The sequence below is a fragment of the Budorcas taxicolor genome, chromosome 4 (genome assembly GCF_023091745.1).
Source record: "Budorcas taxicolor isolate Tak-1 chromosome 4, Takin1.1, whole genome shotgun sequence".
NCBI lineage: Eukaryota > Metazoa > Chordata > Mammalia > Artiodactyla > Bovidae > Budorcas > Budorcas taxicolor.
In genome coordinates this window covers 72,993,882-73,011,619 of record NC_068913.1, presented here as the reverse complement: position 1 = coordinate 73,011,619, position 17,738 = coordinate 72,993,882, and the positions used below count along the sequence as shown (strand labels likewise).

At 47.8% G+C, this 17,738-nt stretch overlaps 1 protein-coding gene across 1 annotated transcript in view; it reads right to left on the bottom strand.

Moving 5' to 3' along the window:
* The window catches only part of GSDME (gasdermin E), a 62,760-nt gene that overhangs the window by 10,912 nt on the left and 34,110 nt on the right, over positions 1 to 17,738 (bottom strand). Inside the window, exons 3-7 of the mRNA XM_052638837.1 lie at positions 13,080 to 13,251; positions 11,167 to 11,287; positions 4,798 to 4,962; positions 1,921 to 2,048; positions 870 to 1,065 (exon numbers count right to left, since the gene is read on the bottom strand). Of these exons, the coding sequence (XP_052494797.1) occupies positions 870 to 1,065; positions 1,921 to 2,048; positions 4,798 to 4,962; positions 11,167 to 11,287; positions 13,080 to 13,251 (782 nt within the window). The remainder of the gene's footprint in view (positions 1 to 869; positions 1,066 to 1,920; positions 2,049 to 4,797; positions 4,963 to 11,166; positions 11,288 to 13,079; positions 13,252 to 17,738) is intronic.

The following is a 17,738-nucleotide window of genomic DNA, read 5'->3' as shown; positions in this document are numbered from 1 at the left end:
TCTTGAAATGTATCAGGAATTCAACGTCCACCTTGAAAAGTTGCAGGGACTAAGACTGGGCTAGTTTGTCAGCTCTTGCCTCTCTAAGAAGTAAAGTCCAGCTTCCGGGACTTCCCTGGTGGTCCAGTGGCTCAAACTCCAAACTCCCAATGCAGGGTACCCAGGTTAAATCCCTGGTCAGGGAACTAAGGATCTTATGCCTCAACTAAAGATCTTACATGCTGCAACAAAGACCCGGTGCAGACAGATTCCTCATACAGGAAGACCTCGTTCTGGTACCACAGACCCTCTGGCATGCTGCATTCCTCTGGGTAGGAGTTGGTACAGAAGTGTAGGGTGGGCTCCACAGCTCACTAGTAACTGGATGGCCAGGATGGGTGTGGAGCTTGTGAAGGTGCTGGGCTCAGCATCCTGGTGTTTTGGGATGCTCTTTGCAGCCTCCCTGCCCTCATGGCCACGATGCTGCACTCAGGATAGGGCCACAAGTTTGCAAAGAGGAATGAGAGGATGAGAAGGACCAAAACACCGGGGAAGATAGCAGTTGCCAAATGATGCCTGGCAATGCTGAGTGGCAGTGGCTTTCAAGTGTGAATCACAGGCTGTCTGGGGAAGTGGTTTCCTGTCTGGGTGAGGGGGTGTGCCTGCAGACAGCCCTCCCTGGGAGAGGAAAGAAAGTCCTCTCCAAGAGAGTGGAGGAGGCTAGCAGCAAGTCCATGACTTCATGGCAGTCCTGTAAACTCTCCTGCTTATCTTCCCTGCACTGCTTGAAAAGGTAGGAACCTTATGTACCAAATCTCCCACACAGTAAGCAAAGCAATTTCAAGGCAAGCGCATTTCTTCCCTTTTTTTTTTTTTTTTTTGATCCATACCTGCTAGCGCACTGACCAAGAAGTAGGCTGTAGAGAAGAGTTTCCGGTTGTGGACCACATCCTCTGAGCCCGGACGCTCGCCCTGCACACTGCACCCCGCCAGCCGCAGGAAGGTCGTGAGGTTGTGCTTCTGTGACAGCTTCAGCTCCCCCAGAGCCACCAGTGAGGGTGACAGGCTGCTGACTATGTCATCACACTGTGGGATGAAGTGGGGGTGGTTGGGGAGAGAGAGAGAGATGTAGTAAAGCCAGAGGTGAAGCTGGGCACAACCCAGCCTCTGCCTTCAGGACATACAACCCTCACAGTGAGCTGGAGCATTCATACATGCTAATTCACTTCCGTCATGTCTTAACTCTTTGCGACCCTATGGACTGTAGCCCACCAGGCTCCTCTGTTCATGGGATTCTCCAGGTAGTAATACTGGAGTTGGTCGCCAGGCCCTCCCCTCCAGGGGATCTTCCCAACCCAGGGCTCAAACCCGTGTCTCTTGTCTCCTGCATTGACAGGTGGCTTCCTTACCAGTGTCCCCAAATATAGGTCCACCCAGAGCTTCACAATAAGACCCTATTTGAAGTTCTTGCAGATGTAGTTAAGGTAAGTCGCAAGATCACCCTAGATTGGAGTGGACCCAAAATCCAGTGGTGGGTGTCCATTAAGAGACAGAAAAGGAGACTCGAGCAATGTGGCCACAAGCAAAGGGATGCCAGGAGCCCCCCAGAGCTGGAGCAGGCACACAAGGATTCTCTGCTAGAGTCTGTGGGAAGCAAAGCCCTGATGACACCTTGACTTTAGACTTGTGGCCTCCAGAACTGTAAGGAAATACATTGCCATTTGTGGTAACTTGTCACAGCAACACTAGGAAATTAATACACCCTTCTACTCTGCACCTCAGCTACCCTTCTACAGTTAGAAAACTAAGGGGGCTGGGACTAGGAACAAAAGAAGCTTTAAGATTAAAAGGAGGTGAAGAAATTTCAAACACAATTTTACCCCAGCTCAAGGTCTCTTATTGCAAGAGACCTAGCCCAGATTGAAGTGTCTCCAGTCTTACCACTTGTTCCAGGACCACCAGTAATTCTTCATCCAACAGGACCGCCTGGAGGACGTCATTCAGAGCTGTCTGTTGCTGCTTGGGCAACTCCATGAAGGGATGGAAATTCCTCTCTAAGAGCAGAGTGGCTGTGAACACACCAGAGCACACCAGGTCTCATGACTTACCCCGGAACTAGAGCCAGCAACTCAGGCTTTTCAGAGAGAACTGTCCTCTGTTCTTTCATAGACACTTCCAGCTGCACAGTCAATAGTGGAACTCAGAAATAAAGAGTGTTAAATACCACCCTGTGTGTTTTTCACTAACCAGACTATTAAAGGAAGAAAGGAGGAGGGAAGGAAAGGGAGGACAGGGAGACAGAAAAGAGGGAAGCCAAGTTTTGTCTCAGACTTTTTCCTGATGACTCATTAAACAGTAATTAAGTCTAATCAATTTCCTGAAAAAGTCATTTGCAATCATTATTAATCAAGTCTAAATTACCAAATATCAGTGAAGACTTTTATAAAGCTTCAGAGCCAAACAAATTCCAAAATGCATTATTTTTCATATCTTTCCAATACACTGCAGATTTTGTATCCTTTAACATGAAATGCATGCTTTTCAGTTCAGTTCAGTCGCTTAGTCGTGTCCAACTTTTTGCGACCCCATGAACCGCAGCACACCAGGCCTCCCTGTCCATCACCAACTCCTGGAGTTCACCCAAGCCCATGTCCAATGAGTCGGTTATGCCATCTAGCCATCTCATATTCTGTCGTCCCCTTCTCCTCCTGCCCTCAATCTTTCCCAGCATCAGGGTCTTTTCAAAGGAGTCAGTTCTCTGCATCAGGTGGCCAAAATATTGGAGTTTCAGCTTCAGCATCAGTCCTTCCAATGAACACCCAGGACTGATTTCCTTTAGGATGGACTGGTTGGATCTCCTTGCAGTCCAAGGGACTCTCAAGAGTCTTCTCCAACACCACAGTTCAAAAGCATCAATTCCTCTGTGCTCAGCTTTCTTTATGGTCCAACTCTCACATCCATACATGACCACAGGAAAAACCACAGCCTTGACTAGACGGACCTTTGTTGGCAAAGTAACGTCTCTGCTTTTGAATATGCTGTCTAGGTTGGTCATAACTTTTCTTCCAAGGAGTAAGCGTCTTTTAATTTCATGGCTGCAGTCACCATCTGCAGTGATTTTGGAGCCCAGAAAAATAAAGTCTGCCACTGTTTCCCCATCCATTTGCATGAAGTGATGGGACCGGATGCCATGATCTTCGTTTTCTGAATGTTGAGCTTTAAGCCAACTTTTTCACTTTCCTTTTTTACTTTCATCAAGAGACTCTTTAGTTCTTCTTCAGTTTCTGCCATAAGGGTGGTATCATCTGCATATCTGAGGTTATTGATATTTCTGGCAATCTTGATTCCAGCTTTTGCTTCTTCCAGCCCAGCCTTTCTCATGATGTACTCTGCTTTTCAAGGGGCTGGCATAATTTTCATTAGGCAAACAAGATAGATAGCCACTTTCCCCATTCTTCTTTACCTGTCCCGGAGAATGGGTTAGAACCCCAGCTGGATCACTCAACACCCTCTTCAGGATGACTGAGCCTCTCCCCTTAGAAACTTCCTTTTTTAAGACAGTCAGAAGCTTCTAGTAACTTAAGCCCAGTGGGAATTTGAAAACAAGATTTGATAACCTGAAGCTTCCATATACAGGGATGGATAGCAATACATAAATGCACCACCTCTGCTGATGTCAAATTCCAACAACAGTTATACTGAAAAACTGCCCTATAATCCAATTTGGTCTGCCCCGGCCTGGATAGAAATGCTGTCCTGGCTGCTCTAGAGTTTAAGGGCACAGAAGCGGGCCCCCACCCTATTCCCACCTAAACCACCCAGCCTCCTTACTCCCCCCCAGGCTGGCAGGGTAGACTAATGGGAAAGGAAATTATAAGAAAGCTCATCCTGTCTTGTCACTTCCCTGCAGTGCATGCAGTTAAGGATGCAGTGGTTCTAATCGTAAGTGGCAGCTGAAAATCACACCCAAATATCAGGAGGAGGCCTGCAGCCCTGGCATTAAATAGGAAAGCCTTAACAGTGGGCCTTCACCGCCAATTCGGTCAATACTGACATTTTTGCTACAGAAACAAAAGCATCTATCTTCTGGTTTGGGACTCATTGATGAGTCTCTCTTTTTACCCTCCAAGCCAGAGATTCTGAGCTGCTCCTAGCTGTCTTCAGTAAAGTGGAAGTGAAAGTCGCTGTTAATTATTCATTTGTCTTTTTCCTTGCCCATCTCCTTTTCTACCATATACTGTACTCCTACTAATTCTCACCCTACTCCCCCACAAAAACTTTTTAAAACACAAAGTGCTGTGGAGAGCAAAGGAACTGCTGCAGGCACGTCACACGTCCTGCCCTCCTCGTCGCTGGATGCCTCGGCAACATACGGCTTCATGCCACACGGATATGGGCCTCCAAGAGAGCATTTTATTTTGCAGTGCTGACAAAGCATTGCTTATCTTGGCGATGAAGCCTGGAATAAATGAAACAGATGCAAAACTTGGGTTCTCTCTCCTCGCTGCTGACTAGCTCTTCTTGGTAGTCAGCAAGACTGCCATGGTTCAAATGAGAGAAAATACTAGGCCCCTGACTCTTGCCCTCCTCAGCCTCCCACCGCTTCCTTAAAACAGACCATCCAAGACCAGAGGTTCCCTAAGATCTGACCAAGGTGGGTCCTGCTGAGAACCAGAACTGACTCAAGCACCATCTTCTCTGTTCTCAGATGTTTTCCATGAATCTCTGGGGAATCAGCCCTCCTGAAGGGCACACCACTTCTAGGGGCAGAGCGGTCAACTGCCCATCACCTCACCATGCCCCATCCTGTGACAGTACCTTGTTTTAAAACACTCAGTGGCTTATCCTGGGCAGACAGCCCTTGCCCGGCATCCGGCATGTCCCAGAACGCAAACTCTCGGAAGGGCAGAGGGTCCAGCAAGACAGAGTTGCTTCTCGTTTTCTGCTCAAAGCCACCATGCTTCCCTTGTAGGAGGCAGAATTCTGTAATGGAGGAGAAAAGGACAAGCCAGGCAGAAGGGTCAGCCTCACTGACACATCCCAATCCCAGCTTTACCTAAGTCAAGAGGGCAGGGAGGTACATCCATCCTCTTCCCCATAAACCCACTTCGTACATGTTAAGCTGTTTGACCAAAGTTCAGCCACTTGCTACAAATGCCAGAGAAATGGTCATTCCTAACATAAGGCTCTCTGAACAGGCAGGAAGCAATCTTCCAATTATCAGAAGTATTTCCTTAGCCTGAGTGGAACAAACCAACTCCAATAAACAACCCATGATATAGAAGTGAGGAAATTTGAATTTGATTGATAAATCTGATCTGACTGAACTGATATTACAGAATTATTGACAATATATTTAGGTGCACAAGTGATTACATGGCTCCTGGAGAGTCAATTTTTCTTCATTAACAAGTAGTAAAGTTTTTACTGCAATTATATGAATGCAACTTATATAGAGTGGGAAAATCCAGACACAAAAGAATATATTCTACATGAATCCATATGAAGGAAAATTAGTCTTTTTAAAAGCCTTATCTTTTAGGGATGTTTCCATATTTATAAACAAAAATATATAATGCCTATGATTTGCTTCAAAACAATTTGAGTAGGGATGCAGGGAGGTGGGGAACTTATAGATGAAACATGAATTGTCTAAGTTAATGAAGCTGGATGGTAGTAGGTACATAGGGTTCATTATATTATTATCTGTACTTCTGAACATGTGTGTAATTTCCCAAAATAAAAAGTTTTTTAAAATAGAAATGCTCCTTAAATACTTTCACATTTGAGAGCCCAACTAGGGTAACTAAGTTGTAGGTAAAATGCAATGGTGTGTTCTTGCTAAGCAAAAACAGTGTGTGAACTTAAGAATGAGGATTCTCTTTCTGACCCACCTGTTAAGAGTAATGAAAATTAAAAACAACAAATGAGACCCAATTAATCTTAAAAGCTTTTGCACAGCGAAGAAAATCATAAACAAAATGAAAAGACAACCCTCAGAATGGGAGAAAATATTTGCAAATGAAGTCACCAACAAAGAATCTCCAAAATACAGACAGCTCAACGTAGCTCAGTAACAACAACAAAATGACCCAATCAAAAAATAGGCAGGAGATCTAAATAGACATTTATCCAAAGAAGACATACAGATGGCCAGTAGGCAAGTGAAAGATGTTCACCATCACTGATTATTAGAGATGCAAATCAAAACTATAATGAGACATCACCTCACACTGGTCCGAGTAGTCATCATCAAAAAATCTACAAATAATAAATGCACAGGACTGTGTGGAGAAAAGGAAACCCTTCTACACTGTTGGTGGGAATGTAAATTGGTACAACCATTATGGAGGTTCCTTAAAAAAGTAAAAATAAAACTACCATAAGATCGAGCAGTCCCACTCCTGGCCACATAGCAAGAGAAAACCACAATCTGAGTAGATACAGGCACCCTCACACTATCTACAATAGTCAAGACATGGAAGCACCCTAAATGTCCATCAGCTGAGGAACAGAGAAAGACGTAGTACAGATGCACAACGGAGTATTTCTCAGGCGCTAACAACAAAATAATGCCGTTTGCAGCGGCACGAATGGACCTAGACTGTCATACTGAGCGAAGTCAGAGAAAGAGAAATACTGACAAGTGAAGTCAGAGGAAGACATATATGATAATTTGCTTATATGTAAAATCTTTTAAAATGGTACAAATGAACTTATTTACAAAACATAAATAGAGTTACAGATACAGAAAATTTTATGGTTAACGGGAGAAAACGGTGGGAGGGGATAAACTGGAAGATTGGGATCGGCATATGGTAATTACTATATATAAAACAGGTAACTAATAAGAACCCACTCTATATCACAGGTAACTCTACTCAATACTGTCATGACATATATGGGAAAGGAATCTAAAAAAAGAATGGATTTATGTATAATTGAATCACTTTGTTGTACACCTGAAACTTAACATGGTAAATCAACTACACTCAAATAAAAATTTTAAATGAATACATATACACATAAACAGAGGAAAAATGTTTTTAAAAAAATCATATTCTCAGGGAGTGCAGGTCTCAGTAGATCATGGATGGGAGCAGGAATCTGCTTATTAGAAAGCACCTGAAGCTAACACAACATTGTAGACCAACTGCACTTCAATAAAACATTTTAAAAATGTACATTCTTTTCATGCTTCTATTTAATAATCTGTGTACAGGCTATGGAATGAGAATGTGGCTGAGCCTAGTACTTGCATGACATGTAGAAGGTGTGAGTATTAACACATTTTGAACTGGTGTGGGCACTAATGACATCCATAAGACAGGATAGTCGTCAAATGACAAATGAAACAAGCTTTCACTTACTCACTCAACCTACCCACACTCCTGGGCATCCAGGATGCCCCCGGCTCACTCCACCCTCTACACCAGGCACCAAGGTGGGCAAGTGTGAACTGACCCCCAGGTCATGCTCTCCAAGAACAAGGACCACAACCATTAACACAGCCTCAAATGCTGCCCAGAGCCCTGTGGGCCCAGCTGTATTTGGGGAGTCCACAGCCCCAGCAGTGCTCTTCCTTTACACGCACACAGCTCCTTTGAGGGCAGTACCAACTCCTTCACTCGGCAGCATCGGACATGCTGCACGGAGCCAGAGATTCAAAAGGACTACAACCGAGGCTTTGACAGTGAGTGAGATACAAGTGGGAAAGGTGGAGGGGGTCACTGAAGCCAGACTGGCAGGTGCCAAGAAAGAACCAGTGGATGGAGAAAGAACTTGTTGCATGAAGCGGTGACTAAGTAGCCCCCTGAAGCCTGGTAGGAAGTAGCTGGGCCAAGAAGAAGGGAGCACTCTCCAAACAAAGGCTCACAATAAGCAAGAGTGGAGAGTTCCAAGACAGTAGGTTAACTCTGGAGGCGCTGGAGAGGAGCGGGAAGGCTGGACAACGTGGCTAGGAGTGCAGACTTTAGCTGAGGACAGAGCGCCTCAGAAGGGCATTCAAGCAGGTGAGTGAAATGACCAAAGATATATTTTTAAATAATCACATTAGCTACACTGCTAAAATGGGGAAGATTCGAAGCAGAGGAGCCAGATAAAAACCTGTGATGGGAACAGGGCAGGGGATGTTGATACCAGCCTCTGGACCTGCAGAGAAGTGCACAGACCCAGTAGGGTGGAAAGCACAGGTTCTCGTCCACATGTGCCCAGTAAATTCATGCTGGCATTGCTATATTTAAAATGCATAACCAACAAGGACCTACTATATAGCACAGAGGACTCTGCTCAATATTATGTGGCAGGCTGGGTGGGAAGAAAGTTTGGGGGAGAATGGATACATACACGTGTATGTCTGTGTCCCTTTGCTGTCCACCTGAAACTATCACGACATTGTTAACTGGCTATACCCTAATACAAGATAAAACGTTTTTTTAAAAAATAGTTCATGCTGAAAGGACACTGGTAAAGCTTAATTCTACAAAGCAAAGACTAAATTTCAAGACGAGAACATGATGTTTCTGATTGGCCACATAAGAGGGGAGCTGTTGCCAAAGAGAGGGGTCATGGCTGAAGTAACCCCTTGGCAAAGACGGGCCCACTGATGCCTCCCCCAAAGGACACAGAGGGAGTAACCTCCTGGCAAAGTTTCAAAAGACAGGAGGGTTGTCAAATGTACTCACACCCTGAAGGTGGGAGGAGAGATCAGACAGCCTCTTTAAGGTCAGAGCAGCGCCTGCAGGGCTGTTTATGAAACCAGATTAGAATGTTGTGCAGGAAGAGCAACAAAAAACACAGATGGGAAAAATAAGCAGAACTGGCTTAAAAATCAGTGAGTGGCACAGAACAAGAGCCTGACCAACACGCTGCACAGGCACGGCAGGCAGCGGGAGAAGGCTGGGGTATAAGAAGTGAGCCTGAGGAACCCTGAGAACTCCCCACGGCACCTCTGCTCAGCAGCACAAAGAGGAGTTTATTTTCAAGACAGAGGAAGCAAGCCAAGATGAAAGGCTTGAAAATGGAAATGCAAACAGGAGAGCTTCCCCAGGCAAACTGTCTTTCCAACCCCATCTGAGAAAAGAAAAACCCCCTGTCGGGTGGCCACCAACAGGGCAGAGCATGGACACCTCCTCAGAGGAACAGGGAGGGGCTCCCAAGGGTCCCCAAACCAAAGGGTTCTCAGAACCCTCATGGACATCCTCCATGAAGGCCAAGCTTCCAAAAGGCCTGACAAAAGTGACACCCCCACCACCAGTCCATCTGCACGGGATAACCAAGGCCTCAGTGGCCAGGGCTGGAGTCACACAAGCTCCTGTGGGCCCCTGTGGTGACATGGCATATCACACGCTGGTAACAAAAGCTGAAAAGTGAAAGTGAAAGTCACTCAGTCCTGTCCCACTCTTTGCCACTGGATGCCGTAAACTATACAGTCCATGGAATTCTCCAGGCCAGAATTCTGGAGTGGGTAGTCTTTCCCTTCTCCAGGGGATCTTCCCAACTCAGGGATTGAACCCAGGTCTCCCACACTGCAGGCAGATTCTTTACCAGCTGAGCCACAAGGGAAGCCCAAGAATACTGGGGTGGGTAGCCTATCTGTTCTCCAGCGAATCTTCCCCACCCAAGAATCAAACCGGGGTCTCCTGCATTGCAGGCGGATTCTTTACCGACTGAGCTAAGAGGGAAGCCCTATAAGAAAAGCCGAAGGGAGAACTTAATCTAATGAGGCAGTGTGTTCAGTGGACAGAGTCCTTCAAACAGAAAGAACAGAATAATAATCATGTCTGGGATGACACAGACATGGACCTACATTGGAATCATGGACCTAAAGGATGTCGATCACAATTCTTGGTATTCCTGGTACCCCGTGCATCCCTGACCAACCCCTGGACCAGCTTCCTACAACTGGCAGCCTCACTTTTCGTCACCCCCCTGAAACACAGAATGCTCCGTGTGTGAAAGAGGGAGGCTCAGTGACAGTGCCCCATGCGCCTCACATGCCCACTTGTCTACCGTCCCATCAGGACAGTCAGCGATCTGAGAGCCCATGGAAGCTGAACCGTGATTCCTCAAGTGGCCGAGTGAGGGCTGAGGCCTGAGTCCCGGCAGAACCCCTCATCCCTGGCCTGGTCCCCCCACCGGACAGAAAACAATCGGGGGAGGGCAGGAGGCAGCCGTGGATGTGCACGGCCCGTCCGAGCACACCCTCACTGCGCTCTCACCATGGAAAACTGAAAGTGCATGAGGATGGCGAGAGTCGTGCAGAGAGGCTCCACACAGACACTGAGCAGCAGTGGCCGCCCCTGTCACCTCCACCCTCACACGCCGCGCTCTCCACCATGTCTGAAGCAAGCCACAGTTTCTTTTCACCTGTGAGGAGGTCACTGTAAATCTCTAAAAACTAAGACGACTCTTCATAAACAAAGCTACAATAATATGACCATACCTTAAAAAGTTAATTATTTATGATGTTACATATATTCACTTCTGTCCTCAAGAAGCAGTCAGTTTTCTTGGGCTCCCACAACCTCTTGGAAAGAGTGTTAAGGGAAGAGCCCTGAGCACCTAAGAGCATCAGTCACACCAGCTACTAAAGCCTTATTTTCTTCAAGTGACACAGTGAACTTCCAGCTTTGAACACACTGGTGATCAGACAGAAAGGTCAAATACAGCTTTTGGGGCTTCATGCTGGGGGAAGGGAGGTAAGATAATTAGGATGATGACAGTATTATAATAGCTAAGGTGAGTACTTAATAAGCCACCAATGTTCCAGGCACTTCACACACCTCATCTAACTTGCTCTTCACGGCAGCCCTGTGGGGAATGTCTTTCCTCTCGCAGACATAGGAAGCCGAAGCTCATCAGGCTTCAGCTAGCTGCCTGAGACCTCACAGGACCCCATGGCACTCGGGCTGATGGCCCAGTCTACTCCAACACAGAGCTCACGTTCTTCCCTCTGTGCCCTGTATGTGAAACACACGCCCCATGTGGACATCCTGCACCAACACCCTCCGACCACGCCCGGCCATCTCACTTGCCGTGGGACATCCCCCAACTCTTCTGATAGCTCTTTCCTCTCATCCCCAGAGAAGCAGGGGATCCTCTACAAGACGAGCCTCAGGGTAAAATGGGGTATCCCTCCTCGATGACTCAACCCACCTCCAGAGCCCCGAGCTGAGGCACACTCACCGAACTGGCCGTCCGCCCTCACGTACAGCTCGGTGACGCCGTAGGCAATGGTGGTGGGAGCTGGGATCTCCAGCACCACGTTGCTGTCCTTGATGATGTTCCCATCCTCCATCGCTGACACCTGCAGAAGGGTGCATGCTCCCACCTGTGCGCTCAGGCTCCCCCAGCCTTCTCCTGCCTCCCATGTAGCCAGCCTAGGCCCTGTGCCCAAGAAGTGCCAGGAAAATGCCCTCAGAACTGGGGGGAAAGGAGAACCAGCAAGCAGGGGCCAGGATTTAATCCTTGTCGGCTTCATGATGTCCTACACATATTCTAAAGTCAGTGGCCAACCTGTAGCACAAAGGCAAGAATCCAGAGTTTGAGAGATAGTAAAGTTAGGTCTGTGGTGCTGAGTAAAGAAGATAATAAGTCAACTTCCCATTTCTCTCATGGAGGATTATGGAAACAACTTTGAAATCCTAAGAAAATCATCAATAGTAAGAGTCTGACTAGGAGAACCTAGCTGAGAGCAAGATCCCCTGAGCATGTCCTCCCAGACCAGGTATGTGACACACTGTGCCATCAGATAAAACTGGGGAGAGGCTGGAAGGTAGGGGCACAAGGAGGAGGGAAGGATGGCCAGGAAATGCCGAGTCAGTAGCAAAGCTCTCTCCTTCAGACCCTGTCACAAATCTGACTTGCCCACCATGGCCTGGGGAGGATGAGAAGCGGCTCAGATGCTAGAGATCAGAGGCCTTTATAGCAACCTGATCCTGGTCAGAGTGTGACGACTACCAACCTCCGGACACCCCAGCAGGCTCCAGGCCTTTGGTGGGGGTCACTATGGACAGAATACTGGCAGGGCCAACTAAAGCCATCTCCCATCAGACCCCATCACTCTGTCCAGCCTGCCCACCCCAGAGAGAGTCCAGCTCCAGACCTGAATCTCCATCTCCTTCTAAATATAATATTACTGGGTCTTCTGGTATAATTTGAAAGTTACCCCAAGAAGTAAACTTCTAAGAGCAGAATATTAGGCACTATGGAGGGGAGGCAGTTTGGGGTGACAGCTTCCTGTTCAGTTCCACTGAAGCTCAGGGATCAGCTTGGTAGGACCGTACCTTAATCCAGAAACATCTGTTTATGTATATTAAAGACACATGTGCTGATCTTTACCTTTCCTAACTCAATCCACTGGGGATTTAAGGCAGCTAATCTCAAAATCGTCATTTCTGAAACTTTGATTCTTCGGGGCTCTAGGAGTTATCTGTGCGGTGGCCTCGCCAGTGGTCATTTGATCCATTTTTTGAAGAGGGAATGCACCTGATTCACCCCGGTATGCCAGTCTAAGCATCCCACTGTCCTGGTCTTGGGTCTGCTTCAGGAATGGGCATGGCCCAAGATGGTCCAGGGCCTGCCTTCCTGCCCTGAAGCACTCTGTCCACTAGGGATGGGGTGGGATGAAAGCCAGGACCTGCCACCCCACAGGCTTATATGAGAGGGACTCCACCTTCAGGAAGCAGCTCACCAGCTTCTCAAGTCCTGGATCCAGCAGTGACTGAATAAAGTAAAGGGAAGTCAAGTCGCTCAGTCGTGTCTGACTCTGCAACCTCATGGACTGCAGCCTACCAGGCTCCTCCGTCCATGGGATTCTCCAGGCAAGAGTACTGGAGTGGGTTGCTATTTCCTTCTCCAGGGGATCTTCCTGACCCAGGGATCAAACCCAGGTCTCCCACATTGTAGGCAGATGCTTCACCGTCTGAGCCACCAGGGAAGTCTCCTAGATCACTCCAAATGTTTCAGTTACAGGAGCCAATCAGTTCTTCTTCGTTTAAACCAATCTGACTTGGATTTCTGTGAACTGCCTACGAGAGTCCTGATGAATGAAGACCCCACTCCCAGAGGGCCCGGCGCCTCCTGGGCCAGGTGCGCACCTGCACAGTCTTGGTCTGGATCCCCACCATGCCACCACACTTCTCCTCGATCTGGACGTGCTCAGATATCACGCACTTCTGCGTGGTCACGATCTTCTGCGTCAGGACACACAGGACCGCATTCTTCCTCTCCAGCACCTGCTGCAGTACCGGGTTCTTCAGGTTGATTGTTCTGAAAAAAGAAAAGGACCGTGAATGGCCTTGGGGAGGTGGATGCAGCGTGAACTATCGCTTCTTGCACGGCTGGCGGGTGAGGAGCAAACAGGTGACAGCCAGCATCCGTTATCTCCTGGTGCTGAGAGGGGGCCAGCTCATCCAGAGAGGCAGAAACCAAAGTCTCCTGAGGCCACCTCAGAGCTGCCAGGCCTCCAGAGAAAGGCTGGCACCGCAGGGATGGGGTTCCTGTCGAACAGCCATGCTGACTGTCACAGAGAAAGACAGACACCCAACAGGTACAGGAGCTGCAATCCACCTGCTCACACCCTGGGAACTCCTCTGGTCGTTTAACCAGAGGCCAAGGGACCATCACAGGCATGGACAATAAATACAGGGTGACTGGAGGCAGCAGGGGTGGGCATGCTGACCAGTGCTTCTCACAGAAAAGAAGGGGACAGGCTTGAGGTACAAATAGCAAGGGGAAAACTGGATTTTAATTTTAAAAGTATTTTTTAATCTGTCTGTCCAGGAAGGATATGCAATCTCTTAGAAGGGATTTTAGAAGGGCTTCTCAGTTCAGTAGTAAAGAATCTGCCTGCCAGTGCACAGGGCACAGGAGACGTGAGTTTGATCCCTGGGTCAGGAAGATCCCCTGGAGAAGTAAATTGCAGCTCACTCCAGTATTCTTGCCTGGAGAATCCATTGGATTCTCCAGGAGCCTAGTGAGCTACAGTCCACGAGGTTGCAAAAAGTCGGACACGACTGAAGAGATTGCACACACATGCAGAAGGGATTTTACATCATTTTACAGATGGGGAACTGAGCCCAGTAAGGTGTGGCCTGCCCAGGTTTCCCAGCAGAGACTTGGGGCTCCCAGGTGGCTACTCTGGGGAATTTCAAAAACAAGGTCAATTCCCATCTATAGAAGATGATGTGCTGATTAGAAGCAAATGCTGCAGCGCCCACTCTGGAAGTCCTGTTCAATGCTATGAGTCTACGGGGTGGACAGGAAGAAAACCAGATTAGAGTTAGTGGCAGCACAGGAACAATTAGGGTTCACCCTGTGCTTTTCAAACAGTCCAAGGTGAGTTACGTTCAAAAGCTTGGCCCCATCGCCATCCATGCCGTGGCTGTCGTCCCACACCCCAGAAGACGCAGCTTCTCCAGGCTTCAGAAAGCATCCCCAGAATGGAGGCAAGTAGCTGGAAAGATCCTATCTCCATGGGCTGGAAACAACCCATATCCATCAACAGATGAACGGATACATAAGTGTGGTCCATGCATACAATGGGACATTATTCAACCACAGAAAGGAACAAAGCTGATGTGCTATAACATGAACGAACCTTGAAGACATTATGCTGAATGAAAGAAGCCAGGTACAAAAGGAGAAATACTGGATGATATTACACATATCAAATATTTAGGTCAGGCAAATTCTCAGCCACAGAAAGTAGATTTAAGGTTATCAGGGGCTGGGGAAGAAAGAATGGGGGAGGGGAGTTCTTGTTTGACGGCTACCGAGTTTTTTTGTAGGGTGATGAGAAAGTTCTAGAAATGGATAGTGGTGATGACTGCATGACAGTGTGAAGGTACTTAAACCACTGAACTATGCACCTAAAAATGGTTAAAATGATAAGATTTATGTTATTTTTTATCACAATAAAAAAAAGTGAAGACATGTCCATCGGCAGATGAATGGACAAAAATGCGGCACATGTGTACAATGGAGTATTACTCAGCCATAAACAAGGACAGAACCGGGCCACCCATAGAGACGTGGGTGGGCCCAGAGTCTGTCATACAGAGTGAGGGAAGCCAGAAAGAAAAAAGTAGCTGTCATATATGGATGTGTATATGTGGAATCTAGGGGCTTCCCTGGTGGCTCAGATGGTAAAGAATCTGCCTCCAATGCAGGAGACCTGGGCTCAATCCCAGGGTCAGGAAGATCCCCTGGAGAAAAAAATGGCAACCCACTCCAGTATTCTTGCCTGGAAAATCCCATGGACAGGGAATCTATAAAACGGCACAAATGAACCTATTTGCAGGGCAGGAATAGAGATATAGACAAAGAGAAGAGCATGGGCTGGGGGTGGGAAGAATTAGGAGAATGAGACTGACTTATATGACTGCCATGTGTAAACAGATAGCTAGTGGAGACCTGCTATCTCTGAGCTAGCTCTGTGGTGACTTAGATGGGTGGGACACGGGGTGGGCTGGGGGTAGAGCCAAGAAGGAGGGGCACTTCACAGATATGTATGTTCAGTTTGTGACCCCATGAATCGCAGCACGCCAGGCCTCCCTGTCCATCACCAGCTCCCAGAGCCCACTCAGAATGTATGTAGATACAGTCAATTCACTTGGTTGCACCCAGGCTTCCCAGGTGGCACCAGTGGTAAAGAACCCGCCTGCCAATGCAGGAGGCTCAAGAGATGACAGTTTGATCCCTGGGTCAGGAAGAGCCCCTGGAGTAGGAAATGGCAACCCACTCCAGTATTCTTGCCTGGGAAATCCCAAGGACAGAGAAGCCTGGTGGGCTACAGTCCATAGGGTCGCAAAGAGCCAGACACAACTGAAGCATCTTAGCATACATGCATGTACAAAACTGTAAAGAAATAAAAATAATAATAATAATAATAAAGACATGGGAAAAACTGTTCAATCTCGGTAATGGTCAAAGAAATGCAAATTATGACAATGTTTCACCCATATTAAGTAAGTAATAAAGATAAATCGACAACAACAAAAAAGCTGCCCAGGGCTCCATTTCCAGGAAGGCAGATACAGCAGGGGAAACCTGCCTGGCAGGGGCTCCAATCCCAGCTCTGCCCCTCCAGCTAGGTGACTGGGAGTGAATGGCTCCACCCCACACTTTGTTATCCTTGTGGATACACTGATGGTAATGCTGTCCCTTGCTTTGATGGCTGTAGGGTTTACTCGAAAGGCCACATGGTGAGCAGTCAGCATGTGCCAAGCAGACAGTCAAATGCCTCCCAAATGCTGGCCGGCTCTGGCCACCATCCTGTATATCCCCCTAACCAAGACCCCCAGAACAAAGTGCCAGTGTGTGCACTTGATGGGAATGACAGGCAGTCAATTGGGTCTCAGGTGCTTTTTCCCATCTCTCGCGCCCTTAGAACCTCTAGTGGACACATCTCATCTCAAATCCTCCCCCCAGGCAATGAGGCCTTTAGCTCTGAGCCCTGCCTCTGGGGACCCCACCTTCCTGCCATCTCTCTGCGCCTTAAATACACCAGGTACAGGCCTACCCTGAGGCCTTGACACAATGTCCCCAAGGTCCCCACATCTGACACAAGTCACTTCTCAGGCAGGCCAGTGTTCCTTGCTCACCCTGCACAGAGCGACACCCGCTCACACTGTGACACCCTAGCATGTGGACGTGTCATTCACATACTTTCGAGAGCACACTTCCACATGACACTCTTCCAGGTCCTTCGTTTATCTGCTCACTGCCTGTCTCCTCCCTCTAGACCAGTAGTCCCCAACCTTTTTGGGACCAGAGACCGATTTCATGGAAGACAATTTTTCCATGGACCAGGGGTCGGGGGAGATAGTTTCCAGATAATTAAAGCGCATTACATTTACCGTGCACTTTATTTCTAATCTAATGCCTGTATCTGACAGGAGATACTGGCCTGTGGCCCAGAGGCTGAAGACCATGAAAGTGTTAGTCACTCAGTCTTGTCCGACACTTTGTAGCCCCGTGGACAGGCTCCTCTGTCCATAGAATTCTTAAACTCATGGAAATAGGGTTTGTGCATGCCAAGGGCACAGTACATAGTTTTGGAATAAAGGAATAAATAAAAAGTGGGGTGTTTTTCTCCTCTTTGTGTATCTGCCTTAATGAACATGCAAATGTATGAGTAGGTGCGCGTCTGTGGGAAGAGAGAAAACAGGAAGATGGAGGAACTGGAGGATAAGCGGTGTGGTTTAGAGAATGACGTGTAGCTGTGACTCTTCCTATAGACGGTGTGAGGCCTACAGGCACAGATTTGAAGATGAGGACCAGCGAATTCACCAGCAGGACGTACATCTGAACCAGGCCTTGCTGACCTCCTCCTGTTGCACAGCATCTCCTATTCTAGCCAATTCTTGAAAAGCAACTCCCTCAATTACAGCTCAGGTGCTGGCTCCTCCCCATCTGACGAGCAGTACATCAGAAGCAGCTACTGCCACCCACAGGCCCAGAACTAACAGCAGAGGGACAACTGAAGGCTGCCTTGAGGCACCTGAAGTGACTCTGGTGGGTTGAAAATCACTGCAGTGCCTCATGGCCTAAACAGATCCACTGGAGTGCTTGATATTGCCTTAACCAATGTTCAACTGTTTGAAAAGAAAAACCTCTGGGACCTCCCTGGTGGTCCAGTGGGTAAGAATACACCTGCCAATGTGTCGTATAGACACAGGTTCGATCCCTAGTCTGGGAAGATCCCGCATGACACCGGGCAACTAAGCCTGTACACCACAACTGCTGAGCCTGAG